The sequence below is a fragment of the Alligator mississippiensis genome, chromosome 3 (genome assembly GCF_030867095.1).
Source record: "Alligator mississippiensis isolate rAllMis1 chromosome 3, rAllMis1, whole genome shotgun sequence".
Taxonomy (NCBI): Eukaryota; Metazoa; Chordata; order Crocodylia; family Alligatoridae; genus Alligator; species Alligator mississippiensis.
The window spans coordinates 252,567,187-252,582,539 of record NC_081826.1 but is presented as its reverse complement, the minus strand read 5'-3'; the positions used below and the strand labels follow the sequence as shown (position 1 = coordinate 252,582,539).

Genomic DNA, 15,353 nt, shown 5'->3' with positions numbered 1-15,353 from the left:
AAAATCAACTGGAATCTGATCATTCCTCTAATAGTCATTACTAGGAATAGACTAGCCAAAATTGTTAATATCTGTAACACAGCACAAGATTCTAGCCTTTGTAGAATTCTATTTTCCATTCATGCCCCCAGTTCTGTGATTTTTGTTTTGCCTATACAGCAGTCCAGTTGGAGACAGTAGAGATTTACTAATACTTTTGAATACTGAGCTAATCGCTGAACATAGTTGATATTATCTGTAAACGGGTCATTTTTTTTCATTGGTTGGAAGTTTTAGGGCACCGTTAATAAAAGTATACACGTATAAATCAACTTGTAAATTATATATTACATGTTTATTACGGGTGCAACATTTCTGTAAAATTTACATTTGATGAAAATCAAAAGTATTTACAATTTTGGTAAGATAAATTGTATTATTCTAATTTACAATCTGAAGTAGTAACAATCCATAAAAACTAATCTCCTTTAGAGTTGTGTTTAAAAATTCATTTTTTCCATAGGAGGCAGCTACAAAGGATATCACTGTATACACAAGCAAGAACCAGCTTGCTACATATATTTCTCATCAGATATCTAAATGATTTTTTTAACACTTTTTTATGGGTTTCTTTACAAAAGTCCATATAAACTTGTATGGCTTCAAAATTGTAACCTGCACCCATTACAAATGTATGTTTGATCACCTGGTATGAAAGCTAGTTTAAATGTGCTGAAATTCAACTACTTCATTAATTTAGAAATTTAAGCAATACTTGATTAAAAACAGAGTAAAATAGTTTTGGATTGCAATAATAAAATAGTAACTGTCAGGTTAAACACACTGTTTGATTGCAAAGCAGATTACAATTAAGATTCCAGTAAAAGGCCGTGTATCATTTTAAATGCCAATTACAACACGAGTTAGAAATACTAGTTATTGTCATAATTCAGTGAAGATTAACATTTTAGCAAATTAAGAGCCATAAGCACTGCTCCAGTCAAATCTAATCAGATTGTTACAAGTACATATAAAACACATACTGTACTGTACACTGCTTAATAAAGGAAATCTTGTCTCTAAAACTATGTAGTGCGCATTAGAATTTATATGCGTCTGAGTCATTCATTTGCTGAAAAGCTTAATAGTCCAGTCATTAGTGGTTTTACATGAATTATTTCACACACAACTTACTATTGCTTCCAATGTATATTATGAATAGACCCTGGTATTTAGAATCATTATAAAATTCCCATCCTGCTTATTATTAAAGTATTCTGCCCCAAAATATTTTTATTTCTGTATTTAACAAGGACATGTCTAACAAACAGCAGAATATAGAACAGTTTTTAAATTAATAACTTGCTTTAAGAAATGTTACCAATGTGTTGCTTCAGATCGTTTCCATATGTTTAGGATGTAGCAAAACAAGGAAAAGGAAATACTACCAACTGATATTTTAAAATCTGTTTTAAAATTAGTAATATGCTGGTTGTACACTGTCTTCCTGCTGCCAAAAAATATAACTTTCTAAAATGCTATTCCTCATAAAGTACTACATTACATTCATGTCACATGAATCAAAAAGCACTTGAAATCTCCAAAGACTTAGCAGTCAGAATGAAGTGAAATGCTACATTTATTTTAAAAATATTCTGTTTTAATCATTCTTCAATGTACCTTCAGAATTCACACATCTTTGGTGATATTAAAAGTTGAAACTTTGATACTGAAGTTCTCTATTAATATATCAAAGTCCTGCACTATGCATTTCCCTTTACACTGGCTGCATTTATTGCAATTACCCCATGAGGAAGTAATCCAGTATTTGAAACCATCTTATAAAGCAATCTCCAGTTTTTCTAAATTTCCCTTCTAAATCCCAGTCGAGGAATTTTATAAAGTTGTATGCATTACACAAATACCACAAGTTTTCAGTAGGGAAGAGCCAGACTTTGAAAAAGGAAGTGAGGCACATTAAAGAACAAATTAGACAGGCACAGTTTAAAAAAAGGCACAAATGTTATGCAATCCATACAAAAATAAATTAATCTACAGCATTAATTCAAACAATCACAACTCCCATAAAGTTTGCTAATTGCAGAAGTAAATATCTCTTCTGTCTTTTGCAATTTTTAACACATTGCACTTAGAAAAAAGTAAGTCTTATATAAAAACAACTTATACTTTATTAAAATATGGTACATGGGAATCAAAGTATATGTTTTATTTACGTCTCTAACTCTTAACTGATTTTATGGCACATAAATTGGTATGAGTGGGTAGAAAGAATGATCTGAAATGTTGTTACCTTTGTTTAATTTGAACATTGGCAATTAAGAAATGAATAATATTATGGAAAGCTAAAATATTCTGTGCTTGCTCTCCTACATTTTTATGTGTAATGTTTATAATAACATACAATTTCATACATTTTCAATACATCTAATGATTACTATATTTTGACTTAGTCTATATAAATTTACTTAAATTTGAATAAACAAGTTTCCCAAATATTGCAGTTGATCATTTACAGACAGTGTTGAAGTTCACTTCAGTGCTATTATAAATACATTTTTTTCCAAATTGACTTCTTCAAAAAAAGTGCATTTTTTTTACTTTTGTAGTCAGCCCCAAAGTAGGTCAATGTTTAAAAAAAATAATGCATGTTAAAATAGTGTTTCAAAGGTAGAGAGAGGAGTAAGCTTCAGCTGCTCTTTTGATTTACTGATTTTTCACAGATTCATCAGCAATCAGCCATATACCGTCCTGAAAAAAAATAAACAAATTTCTGCAGTTACAATGTTCAGAGTAACTATTTTACAGTAAAACAAGAACTCAAAATAGCAGATAAAAGAAAGTTTGTCAATGTTTTTCTGCAAACAGGGTTTTTGTTCAGCTGTTCTGTACAAATAACTATTTTTATCGTACATCCCAGAAATATTCCAAGCTTTTTTTCCAGATAAGTAGAAGACAATATATAAAAATAAGCAAGAGTAATTTAGTAAATTCATGTTAGTTCAAATACATAAACATCTCAGTTTCTTACTTACCAGTGGCAAATCTCTTCTTAAGTAGGGAAAGCCGATAGCCAGTGCCTGCTAGCTCTACATCTACTCCTGAAAGGGTGCTTCCTTCACTAATGAATTGCACTGCAAGAGTTGCTGGTTTACTGGGTCCTTCTGATAGATCAAATTTTGCCCTGAGGGATCCAGAACCTAAAAATACAACTAAATGTCTTGGTATTGTAAAACAGAACATCCTGTCCCATAGAGGCCAAACAGTAAACAGTGAAGTAATATAGCGCTCTCTAATAGCTGGGACTGTGATATAAAATAAAATATGAAATAAAAAAAAAATATATATGCATTTTCATAACAGATAACATTACTGGTCTGTTCCTGCAGTGTTCTGCTTAGGACAGTGACCATTGCTTAATAATGCTTTAGGGAAAGCATCATGCACTCAGTGTTACAAGGCTGTATACGAGGAACACTTTCTTCCTGACATTCACACAATCTGTAGTTTTATTCCACGAAACGTGATATTTGATTTCCATTACAATCAATGTTTCAGCTTCTAACACTACCCCAACCTAGGTCTTATCACCACTAATATTATTTATCTGTTGTTATGACCTGGATGAGTCTACACTAGTAAAATTTATGAGCCTTTCTGTTCCAGGACAGCTCTGTCAAAGAAGGCTGTAACAAAAGGGAAGTTGTACCACTGTAGAAAATGCCTATATATTTTGTTCATCTAGACAAGGCACGTGGAAATTAATTCTCTACATCTTTAATCATGGTATAATGAATGTATTCCATTTATTGATTCTAAATAAGTGTTCTCCTGTTCCCATATTATAAGAGGGGAGGGAATTTTGGGAGTAAGAGGTGAAATTATTTCCATTATTCTTTTTATGATTCAATAACATTTCCTTTTTGCAAGGTAATTAATCCTAGCGTATACATGTTTGGGAACTCAACACCTCAAAATGTTGTTGGGCTTGATGCAGGATTTACTAGGTGAAATACTTTGTTCTGCAACAGATCATTCTAAATAATCTCAATTAATTTAAAATCAGTTCCCATTTCTGTTGCAGACTGGGCAAATCACAACTTCCTTGCACCTTAGTTTCCCTGTGTAAAGTGGGGATAATGGTACTGTGATGGGCAAGTACTTGCCTTTAAGAATTTCTTTGAAGTCTACTGATGGGGGAAAAAAAACTACACTGTTTTTCATTGTATATTTGCTTCTTGGCTGATACAAACTTCCACACAGCCACAGCCCTGCAGCTGACTGTCAACATGGTGTTTGATCATAAAGAGGTGCAAGAAATTCTCCCACTGAACTGAGAGCAAAGGACAAGTCTTCAAATACCTGAAGGGTGATTACAGAGAGGATGGAAATGGGCTGTTTTCTCTGTGCTTGTATGGGACAGGACTAGGAGCAATGGCCTCAAGCTGCAGCAGAAGAAATTTAAGGTGGAGATTAGGAGGAACTTTCTAACTATGAGGATGGTCAAGCACCGAAACAGGCTATTTAGAGAAACAGTGGAATCTCCATCCTTGGAAACATTCACGATCAGGTTGGACAGATGCTAGTCAGGCACACTCATGCCTTGATGGGGACTCAACTAAATGACCTTGTGAGGTCCCTTTTAGCCCTACTTTCCTATGATCCAGATAATTTTATGCCGGCATTAGTACACACAGTGGGCTTCAGTCAAGTTACAGGCAGTCCTCAACTTACAACTTTGAGTCGTGATGAATGTCACTTACGACGTTTATAAATTGACATTCCATTTCGAAGTTCTGATGCGGGCTTCGTCTTTACGATGGTCGATACAGCATGCAGCTGGTAAGTGGCAGAGGGGGAGGGGGAAGGGACGTGGGAGGGGGGCAGATCAATGTCTCCTGTGGTGAGGGAGGGACTGGGACCAGGACTGGGGCAAGCGCTGCTCAGCCGGGGCTGGGCGGGCACGGGGGGGAGGGAGGGGCGGCAGCTCCTGCCATTGTGCGCTGCTCATCTGGTGGCTTTACCGGTATTTCCTGCCCCTGCTCCTGCCACTGGTCCTGAGGGACATGGGGGGGGGGGGGGGGGATGTGTGGCCCTGCATCTGCGCAGGGTGGGGCAGGGCTGGGACTACATCGGGCTGTGCTCTGGCTGGGCGGGGGGTGGCTACGGTGAATTTTCAGGTGGCTGCAGCACCTCCATAGCTCCTGCTCTGCTGTCCACCCTGATCCGGAGGCACATACCCTCCATGCCTTCCCGTCACTCACCCAGCCAGGGTGGGACGGGCACTGGGCAGAGCCACTGTGCTGCCTCTGGACAAGTGTTACCCAGTAGCAGGAGATGTCCCCACTCCTCATGCCCCCTGGATGAACCGCAGTTTTGAAGGCATGGGGGGCATGTGCCCCCGGATTGGGGTGGGGGGCAAAGCGGGGGCTACAGGAGGGCTTCAGCCACCTGAAAATTTGCCATAACCACCGCTGCCCGCCTGGAGCAGCCCCACCACCACCCACCCCACCCTGTGCAGATCCAGGGGCACATGCCTCCCATGCCCCCCTGGAACTGCCAATCGAGCAGTGCCTAGCGGCGGGAGCTGACCCCCCTCCCTGTGCCTGCCCAGCTTCAGTCCCTCCCTCTCTATGGGGGGTGTTGATCTACCCCGCCACATCCCTTCCCATCCCCCTCCCCTTCCACTTACCAGCTGCACACCGTATTGACTGTTGTAAAGGAACCAATCCCTCATCTGTAACACTGCTCCTATGGGAAAACTGGTTCCCAATTAACGACATTTTGACTTAAGACGCGGTTTTTCAGGACCCATTTGCGTCATAAGTCTGAGGACTGCCTGTACTTGCATATCTTAGTTTTTATATTGTGGGTCAGTTTAGTTTTCCACAGTCACCAAGAAAATGAAGACTGTGAATAATTTCTTTCATTTTGTATTATTAAATGCTGACTTATGCTTTATAAGACCTAAAATGCAGTGGCTCTATCCTGAGCAGTTTATGATCACAGACAGACATGTGTTCAGATGCACATATACACTTCTTGATGCTCTGGGATTCTTAGGTAGCATGGAAAATGACATAGGCAGAGGTGAGGAAGAAGCAAAATAGAAGAGACAATGTTTAAATATTTTTTCTATAAGAATTACCAACACAATTCTCACACTTGCCTCCATTTTCTGATTTTTCTGAGATACTAGATATTTTCCAGTAAGCTTTCATCTGCTCTGCATTCCTGTAAGAGAAATCCATGTTACTTACCAATAAGTTTTTGAGGTATGTCCCAAGTGGAGGATGCATATAGAATAGTAGACTAGTATCTAGACACAGGTTGTAAAAAGGCAAATGCTTTTTCTCCTGCCCTAAATTCAATTGTCATAGATTTAATAGATTTCTAGGGTTGGAAGGGACCTATTAGATCAAGTCCAATCCCCTGCTCTAGGCAGGAAAGAGTGCTGGGGTCAAGTAACCCCTGCCAGGTGCTTATCTAATCTCCTCTTGAACACCTTCAAGGTAGGGGAAAGCACCACCTCCCTTGGAAGCCCATTCCATATTTTGGCAACCCTCATCGAAAGAAATTTCTTCCTGATGTCCAAACTAAATCTATTCTTCTCGAGTTTATGTCCATTATTTCTAGTAACCCCAAGGGGTGCCCTGGTAAACAGAGTATCACCTATTCCCTGCTGGCCCCCCAGTGAGTTTGCAGACAGCCACAAGATCACCTCTCAGCCTTCTCTTGTGAAGGCTGAAGAGATTCAGGTCCTTCAGTCTGTCTTCACAGGATCTTACCTGCAGGCCCTCAACCATATGAGTAGCCCGCCTCTGAACCCTTTCCAGGTTATCCGCATCCCTCTTGAAGTGCAGCACCCAAAACTGGATGCAGTACTCCAGCTGCGGCCTCACCAATGCCATATAGAGGGGAAGTATCACCTCCCTAAACCTGCTCATGATGCACCTACTAACGCAGGAAAGTGTCTGGAAAAATGTATAAAAAAAGAACAGAAAAAATTGGGGAACTGACCCTGTAGAGATAATGAATTTAAAGAACTCCAGTTACTGGAGAAGTAATCTGGCTTTTCATAAAATTATTTCTGCACAGGTTTGAGTAATCAGGCTTTTGAGAGATGAGTTAGAGGAAGAAAAGGTAGTGCAGGAGGCATGATAGAAGTGTTCTTCTAAAACAGACTTTAGACTTCACTTCAAGCTTCAAAAGCCCACATCAGCTAAATGTAGATAACAGCCTGGTTGTTAAGGTAGTTGTCTGCAACATGAAATAGCCATTAGCTTAGAGAATGTGTTCCTCAGGTTACCAAGAGTAAAGTTAATGAAAAATTCCTATCAAAAGAACAAATTTAGTTGCAGTGATCTGAAACAGTCAGAAAAGATATAATAGAAATGCAACACATTTACCATTTTGCACAGGGAAGTGACTGCATGTTTGTTACTCCTCCACCAACTGGTACCACAACCTGTACATTAGATAGTGTACTGGGCATAGTCATAGACTCTGGGTTATATTTATAATCCACTCTAACATCAGTAGTGTTTGCATTGCATTTCCAGTAGGTAGCAAGATTCAAGGGAGTGGACTGGATGCCATTTGAAGATACCTTTAAGAAAGTAAAACATTTGTAACAATAAAGGATTCTTTACTTGCTGACAGAACTATGGAACCATGGTAGCAACAACAAAGTTATAAAGATTATATTTGAGGTGAAAATTAATAATCATTAAGGCCTTTTATTACCCATCCTCCAATGCATTCAGAAAGCCTCGCTTAATTGCACCAAACTGATATATACTGCTTTATACCTAAAGGCAGCACTGTTGGGTTATTTGGAAAAATGACTGAAGGGAGGCCTTCAGAGGCTTTTATTTTATAATTTCTCTGGCTGTCTTTTGCTAATGTTAGCTCAGTCTTTTGTTTGTTTGTTTTCAATAGTTACCTCTCACAGTGCCCAAATCTCCTTCTCTCTTTGTCTTTTCCAGGACAAAATACTGGGGTCAGTTTAATGTCATCTTTTGCATTGTATACTTGAAGAAAGGTGCCTGGAGATGTCCTATTTTAACCTTACAAGCCATGTGACATCCTGAGCTAACCAACTAAGCGGCAGATAGCAAAGGATAATTAGCAATCACAGGACAGGTATTCAGCATAAGTTTAGAAGCAATATTTTCCAATCACTAGAGGGTTGCATGTTGCTGCTTGTTTAGCTGAGTTCCCTGCACTCATGAGCAGCTCTCTGCACCCCTTCATTCCTTAAGCCCCTGACGTTCATTTAATGGTGAAAGGGGATGTACGTGGCAGCAGGTGCTATTTTGGGATCAGGGATCAAATCCCAGTTGTACCTTTTTATTTTTCAGTATTGGGGGAGCCCAAGATCATGATCCCAGGCTCACCTGCACCAGCAAATTGAAAGCTGAGTGCCTGCAAGGATGCATGAGGGACTGACAATCAGTTGGTTGTGAGCACAGCCCTTGGCAGCTCTGGAACAGCTCCAGGTGCAGTTTGACATCTGGGGCTGGGAATGACAATCAACTGATTGGTCCTGGGCAGCCCCACAGTCTGGTTCAAGAGGATCCCTGATGGCTAGAAAATGTTATTTAGACATTTGCTTTTGGGAACTGGCTTGTAGGTAAAGTAGATATGCATTAGAATAATGGTCTAAGGGAATGGCAAGGGTTTATTGGTTTCTAAAAGCCTGTTTGTGGCAAAGTGTCCTTCAAGACCCACTCTGTCTGAAGCCGGCAGACACAGGCTGGGAAATCGAAGACGTACCACACTGTTCCATAACAGGGATAAGGGACTCTGCTGCGGTGGCCAGGTCACGGTGACCAGCTGCAGAGCCTTTGGGATTTCCAGTTTTGGTGGACAGACCAAATTAAGACACCAGTAAATAACCAAATAAAGATGTGTGCATGTGATGGGATTGGGAATCAAAAGAATATGCTGACAGAACAACTATGCTGACAGAACAGAACATGGGCAGTGTGACAACCACAGGAAAAACAATCAATGGTACCTATGAATGAAGAGTCATCAGAGGGGAGAAAGAATACAACAGGAGGAATTTCAGAGCAGCAACGGGTCCCTGATGGGGGACCCTGAGACCACCATGGACAGAGGGCACACCACCAACCCATCTCCATCTATCTCACGGGGGTGGGAGTGGGCCTCGGCCCTTGACCTCCAGGCTTCTGACATCTGACATTCAAGAAGAACCAGAAGGTGAAGTCTGCATACTGGCTAGACATACTCTGTGACAGCCCTAGGACTGGTAGATATAGAATCTGGGAGGGGGCTTATTTTGTCCGTCTTGCCTGCATTATTCTCATCTGCTATCATTGAGTATCAATAAAATGTGCCTGTTATTAAATGGGGAACAAGGTATCTGGGTTATAAATTCAGTGCCAACAACCTCCAGGACCCAGAGCCCTGGAATATCTAAAACCCAGACCTGCAACCCATCTCCCCACACCCCAACATTTTAAAATGCCTTGCCCTGCAGCCCCCACAGGGTGCAGAAAAGGCTGCTGGGTGTAAGGGTTGCCAGATTCCTATTGGGGAGACTCCAGTTTTGGTATTAGAACCAGAGCTGTCCTAGTCCTAATGCTGACCCATCTGATGCCAATAATCAGCTGACTGTCAGCACTAGGATGGGGGAATGATACATATTCACTTTATTACATCATATAAATGAGCAACAAAGATGATCCACACATTTCGTGGAGCATCTTTGTGGCTGTCTTGCCACCTTTAAGGCACCATAGATCAGCTGAATATGTATCACTGCTACAATTTAAGGCATGAATGATACATTAAATCACACCATGGCTAAGTACAGACATCAAAAAGCCTGAGGCTGGTTAGTCTGAACTGTACAGATTGAACCAATAAGCAAATGAACAGACATTCGCTTTTGATTCCAGAAGTGCAGCCACATGATTGCAGTGGCCCAGGCCAGAAGCTAGAGAGGAGGGGGTGCTCTAGAGCATGCCTCCATGCTTGTCTGGACTGGAGAGTTTGGGTCAAGGCTAGCCCACCCACCCCGTGAGGTGGGATTTGCAGGGGAGGTCCAAAGCATCCTGGGATTGGGGCACTGCAAACTGACTTGAATCTGGAGGGGATCTGGGACAGAAGTTTAATAAACTGATTTAATCTAAATCAGCTACGTATGATAGCTATGTCCATCCAGGTTTATCTTAAACTGGTTTTGGCCACTGTGAAAGCAGTTTATGTACACTGAGCTTCTGTTGTGTTACAGATCTGAACTTGTTTCTGGTCACTTATACTGGTTTGTGTGTAATTTCTGTCCCTAGCCCATAAGTGCAGTGTGTGCCAGGAGCCTCAGACTCCAAACACATACCAATCTGCCTCTAATTCAGGGGGTCCTTGCAGTCCTACCCTCTAATACTAATATTCAATTCCTTCCTTTATCTAGGGTTCTTTCCTCCATACTAGAATCTCCTAGTCTTGCACCTATCTGGCACTATATGCCCTCCCATTCCAAGGGTTTTATAGGAGTCCACAGACCCTCCAAAATGAGGGTCCCCTATTCTTATCTTACCCATTCTTCCCCATGCTGGGGACTGTCTTTGCACTGTATTCTTCCCACCACAAATTATTTTCTTCAAGATATTAAACTGTACTGGGAAGATGGGCACAGCTGAGACCACATGGGAACGTTTTTTTATGATGCATTAAAATCTGTACCTTTTTTGGATCTAAAAAATGCTATAGGAGTGATTGAAGTTGCTGAGTCAGTGGCAGGGACTCCAAGTGTCACTGACAGACTTTTTGATTTTTCCCATTTTTACTAGAATCCATAGGGGTTTGCCTACTGATGCTTAGAACAATTCTTAACATTTTAGAATTAATCAGATGCGACATTATCTTGTTTCAGACCAAAAGAAATGCAATCAAGCTCTCTGTAAGGCCACGTTGTGAAGGCCCACAGAGGGCAAAGGGGACAATGATGTAACCCTGTGCAAGTATCAAGTTTGGAGTAAGCAGAAGCAAACCAAAGTCCTTATGCCAGACAAGAGAGAGGAACATGATGGGCCTACATTTAGCAGGTCAACCCCCACAGTAAAGATACAGTCTGATGCATTCAGCTAGACCATGATGATCTATCTTTATATGAGCAAGTAAAACCAGCTCAGGTAGTTTGTAAAATTGAAATCAACAAAAGTTCTTTTAAAAATCCTCCAAAAAATAAAAAGACATACCTGATATTTTAAAACATCCACATTATAATAGGAAGCAGATGGATTCTGCTCTGATAACTTCTTGAGGTAGAGAGTTATAGCTTGCATGTTCATCCAAAAATCTTTTGTACTGGAGTCGCTTTGTGATTGATCACTACATGTAAAAATGAAGGCAGGAATCAAAAATACAAAATTAAATTTTCTTATTTTGGATGTCTTCATTTAAAAGTGCACCCTTTATTTTTAACAGGCTTCTGAATACAAGAATAAGTGCTAATGTTCCAAAATAAAACATACTTGCACTTCTGAAATATGTAGGCAAACTAAATATTTGTAGTAGTCAATGAAAGTTCTCTCTTCTGGATTACAGTTGAGGGCCAGCACCATCATATTTAAGGCTGCAGCTGGGACTCTGCTTTCAATGGAATTTGTTTTTAATATAAAACAGCCTGCCCTATAGCGACACCGTGAGGGGAAAAGGGCCATGCTAAAATGTCTAAAATAATTTACTTATGAACACAAAAATGCCTTAATCATAAACCTGTTGTTACAAAATAGGATTGCTACACGGCTGAGTCAAGGTCATTGGGAAGCTGTAACTGTGTTTTTTCATATCTCAATATATTTGGATTTCTTTTAAATGCAACCTTTAAGGTATAACTTTCTACTCTAAACTTTCTGGGTTTATAAAACTTTTTTTTCAGATAATCACAGTACTGTAAATGTTTTTGCTTTTAAATCAAAGATATATACTCTCAAACATAATTCCACTGAAACAACTTCTGTCCTGGAACGTGTATGTAAAATAGGTATGTGCACAAATGCTTCAAGTTTTGAATTACTGGAGCACAAAAGAAATGGTTTTCCTTCTCAGGAATATTTTCTTCAAGACCAGTTTATTTTAACTTTCAAAAGTCTTACTGGACTTGGCATTAGCAAGTGCCTTTCACAGCATCAAGAACAACAAAGCTATAGTCTTTGTAAAATCACAAAGAACTATGTTGTAGCCTGTATTTCATGCTACTGCATAATGTGGGGAGGCAGTAAAAACCTTCATTCCCTTCCCTGGCCTACATAAAACATGTCTGCAACCACAGCACTTACACTAAGGGAAGCAAAGGTGTGCCTTTTGGGAATACCTTCTGAGAAAAAAGTCTTGACTTAGATTTCCTCTGGCTCTAACAAACTGTCCAGCCAAGCTGTAGAAACCATACTATAGTCTTAAAAAGGTACAGCACAATGGGGGAGGTTGGATGCCTCACAAAGCTCGGAAGGGTAAGGCAAATATTTGTCAACACCATACCAAGGTGCAGAATTTATCTGCAACACCTGTATGTACACCTGTGATATCCAAGTGGTAGTATCTGGTACATAGAATGCAAAAATAAATTCAATGGTAATACTTCTGATGTGAAATCTCAGACATGCTAGAAGAGTTAGACACAGACAATAAAATATACAAAAATGGACCTATAATAGTATAGGTGCCTTTGTTGTACCTTAAACAAGCAAACTAAACCAGCAACCTCAACTTGCCACCCCCCAACAAAACACTTTCCTGTCCACAAAAGTTGGGTAAAACAGATAGCTCCTGCAATATGCTCTAAAAGAGCAAAACTGTTTATTTTTTTTACTTTTAAATGTTATTGATGGCATTTATAACCAGGTATGCTGTTCATACAATGTAAACAGATTTATGTAATAGAAAATACTATTTTAATTTTTATAGTCTTTATAAAAACATTAAACTATAAAATCTGTGTAAAGAAACATCCAAAAGTTCATACAACTATATTCTTAAGCCAGCTTTTGCATTTTAGTTATTATATTCCCGTTATACAATTTCCACTGAGTATAATCTCTGCACTGCTGACAGTGAGGTCAAAGGAATAATGCTGACAAGAAGCTAAGGCACAACACAGGGCAATATACTAAGTCAAATTCATAGTAAAGTATAAACAGATCAGGAGTGGGCAAAATATGGCCCACAGACTGCCAGCTTCGTATGGGGCATAGCAGTGTGGACCCGAGTGGCATGAGGGCCACGGCAGCCGTGAGTACCTCAGTGAGGGCACTGTAGGGGCTGGTTTCCATGGAGACATGGTTAGAAGCCATGTGGGCAGGGCGCACAGCTGGGCAGGGAGCTGCATCTGGGGCGGGCCTCAGGGGAAGTGCCCTCATTGTGACTACTGCCTCTGCCACTGTCCCCACACTGTTCCGCTCCATGCCACTGCACTCCACACTGAGCCAGCAGGCATTCTGCATCAACATCCTGGGATGAGATGCGAGCTGACAAGGGAGGGGCCTGCTCCAGCACCTCCTGCTTCCCCTGGCCGCTGCTTCCAAGTGCCTGGTAGCCTCAGGGCCCACCTCCTCCCTCTCCCACGTGCAGGCTGCGGGAGGGGATGGGCAAGGAGAAGGGGGAGGGAGGTTAAGTCCCCCCTCACTTGGCAGGCTCAGTGGTGAAATGTGGCTGTCCCCTGCCCCTGCCTGCCCTCCTCGGCCTCCCTAGCCTCCTCCATATTGCTCACAGACCTCCTTTCCTCCTTGTGGACGCTGCGGGACCCCAGCAAGACCCAGTGGTGGCTTCCAGCTCTGCCTCACCCCACAGTCATAGCTCCAACATCCTGGCCCTGCCCCATATGCAGCTCCAGGCAACTATGTGGGCAGGGTGCGCAGACAGGCAGGGAGCTGCATTCGGGGTTGGAGCCAGGATTGTGGGGCAGTGATAATGCAGGGCAGAGCTGAGGTCCACTCCCTGCACAACCCTGGCCACAGAACCCATGCCCATCACGGGGGCGTGAAGCCAGCAGATCATGGCTCTGACCCTGCCCTATGATCCCAGCCTCGCCTGCCTGTACTACTCCTAAATGCTGTTGTCTGGGGCCCCACCCCATGTAGGGAGTTTTGATGCATTGTTCTGCACGCACATGCACTGGGAGGGTGGGGGGAGAAAGGGTGCTGATCTGGCCCATGACAGCTCACCAAAACAGCCTATGGGGCCCTTGGGTTCAAATAATTGCACACCCCTGAAACAGATGAACAGGGCAATAAAGAATTTAAAAAAGCAATGCAACATTTCACATTTTATCATCACAGTTACTATTAGATGAAAAAAAAAAATACAAAACCTGTATACAAGTTGTGCGTTTGGTTGAATATGCTCTAGTTTGCTTGTGTTTTTTACCCTGAAGCAGAGTACAGCTGGAGATGGGTTGCTAGTGAATACTTTAATAATCCCACTTGGGAATGACACAGTCATATCACCAGTGATCTTCACAATACATCTAAAACAAAAAGGAGAGAACAGCAAAGTTTTAATATTTTTTTTTTAGATCACATTTCTGAATTTTATATTAAAAAGGCTAAAATACAAATTAATTTAAAATGAGGGTAAGGAGACACCATGACTTCATGCATTACTTCCTTTTACCTCTTGGAACATGCTTTTAAAATTGGATGAGGTTTTGATGGATTAAGCATACAGGAGTCTTACTGGACAGTTATGCTTGCTACCACAGAGAATGAGGTGCTTAGAGATGTTTGGGAGAATTTACATACAGAGGCTACTTGAATTATACCCAGACAATGACTTGAACATTTCTACAAACATACCCTATTTTCAAAAGTTTACCACCACCCCACCACCTCCCAAAAGAAAGAAGAGGGGAAAAAATAAAAATGATCAATTTGTTTTCTTAATATAACTCATTACATTCACAACAATTAACTAACTTTGTGGGATCTGCTCCTTTAAAGTAGGCGTTAACAGATTCAGTAAGGGCTACTGCAACAGGCAAGATGTCCTGGTTTCCAAGGCTGACAGGGCTGGGACCACGTGAAACACCTAGAATACATACAGTTTATAGACTTAATTTTCAAGAATCTTATCAGCTGAACTTTAAAATGGTTGGCTACATCTGTCATTTTCATAGCAGGTGACAAACACCAATTTCACAGTGAAGTCTATTCTTTCACTCTATACATGAAAAACATTTAAAATCAGAATACACTACAATTAAAGCATTAAACAAGTCAGCAGCCTGAGAAAATGTCAGTGACATTTTGAAGTGGACAGACAACAGGTAGTATGTATTACACAACACAATATAAACAGGAACATTGCATTAAAAGGGCCAGTGATGCAAC

At 40.8% G+C, this 15,353-nt stretch overlaps 1 protein-coding gene across 2 annotated transcripts in view; it reads right to left on the bottom strand.

Moving 5' to 3' along the window:
- Positions 1-312: 312 nt before the first annotated feature.
- FCHO2 (FCH and mu domain containing endocytic adaptor 2) overlaps positions 313-15,353 on the bottom strand; it is a 153,528-nt gene continuing 138,487 nt past the window's right edge. For both annotated transcript variants that reach the window (XM_006263835.4, XM_006263836.4), the window contains 7 exons: positions 14,940-15,051; positions 14,336-14,491; positions 11,226-11,358; positions 7,407-7,606; positions 6,167-6,231; positions 3,033-3,197; positions 313-2,748 (listed from right to left, as the gene is read on the bottom strand). In XM_006263835.4, the coding sequence (XP_006263897.1) occupies positions 2,726-2,748; positions 3,033-3,197; positions 6,167-6,231; positions 7,407-7,606; positions 11,226-11,358; positions 14,336-14,491; positions 14,940-15,051 (854 nt within the window). In that variant the 3' untranslated portion in view covers positions 313-2,725. The remainder of the gene's footprint in view (positions 2,749-3,032; positions 3,198-6,166; positions 6,232-7,406; positions 7,607-11,225; positions 11,359-14,335; positions 14,492-14,939; positions 15,052-15,353) is intronic.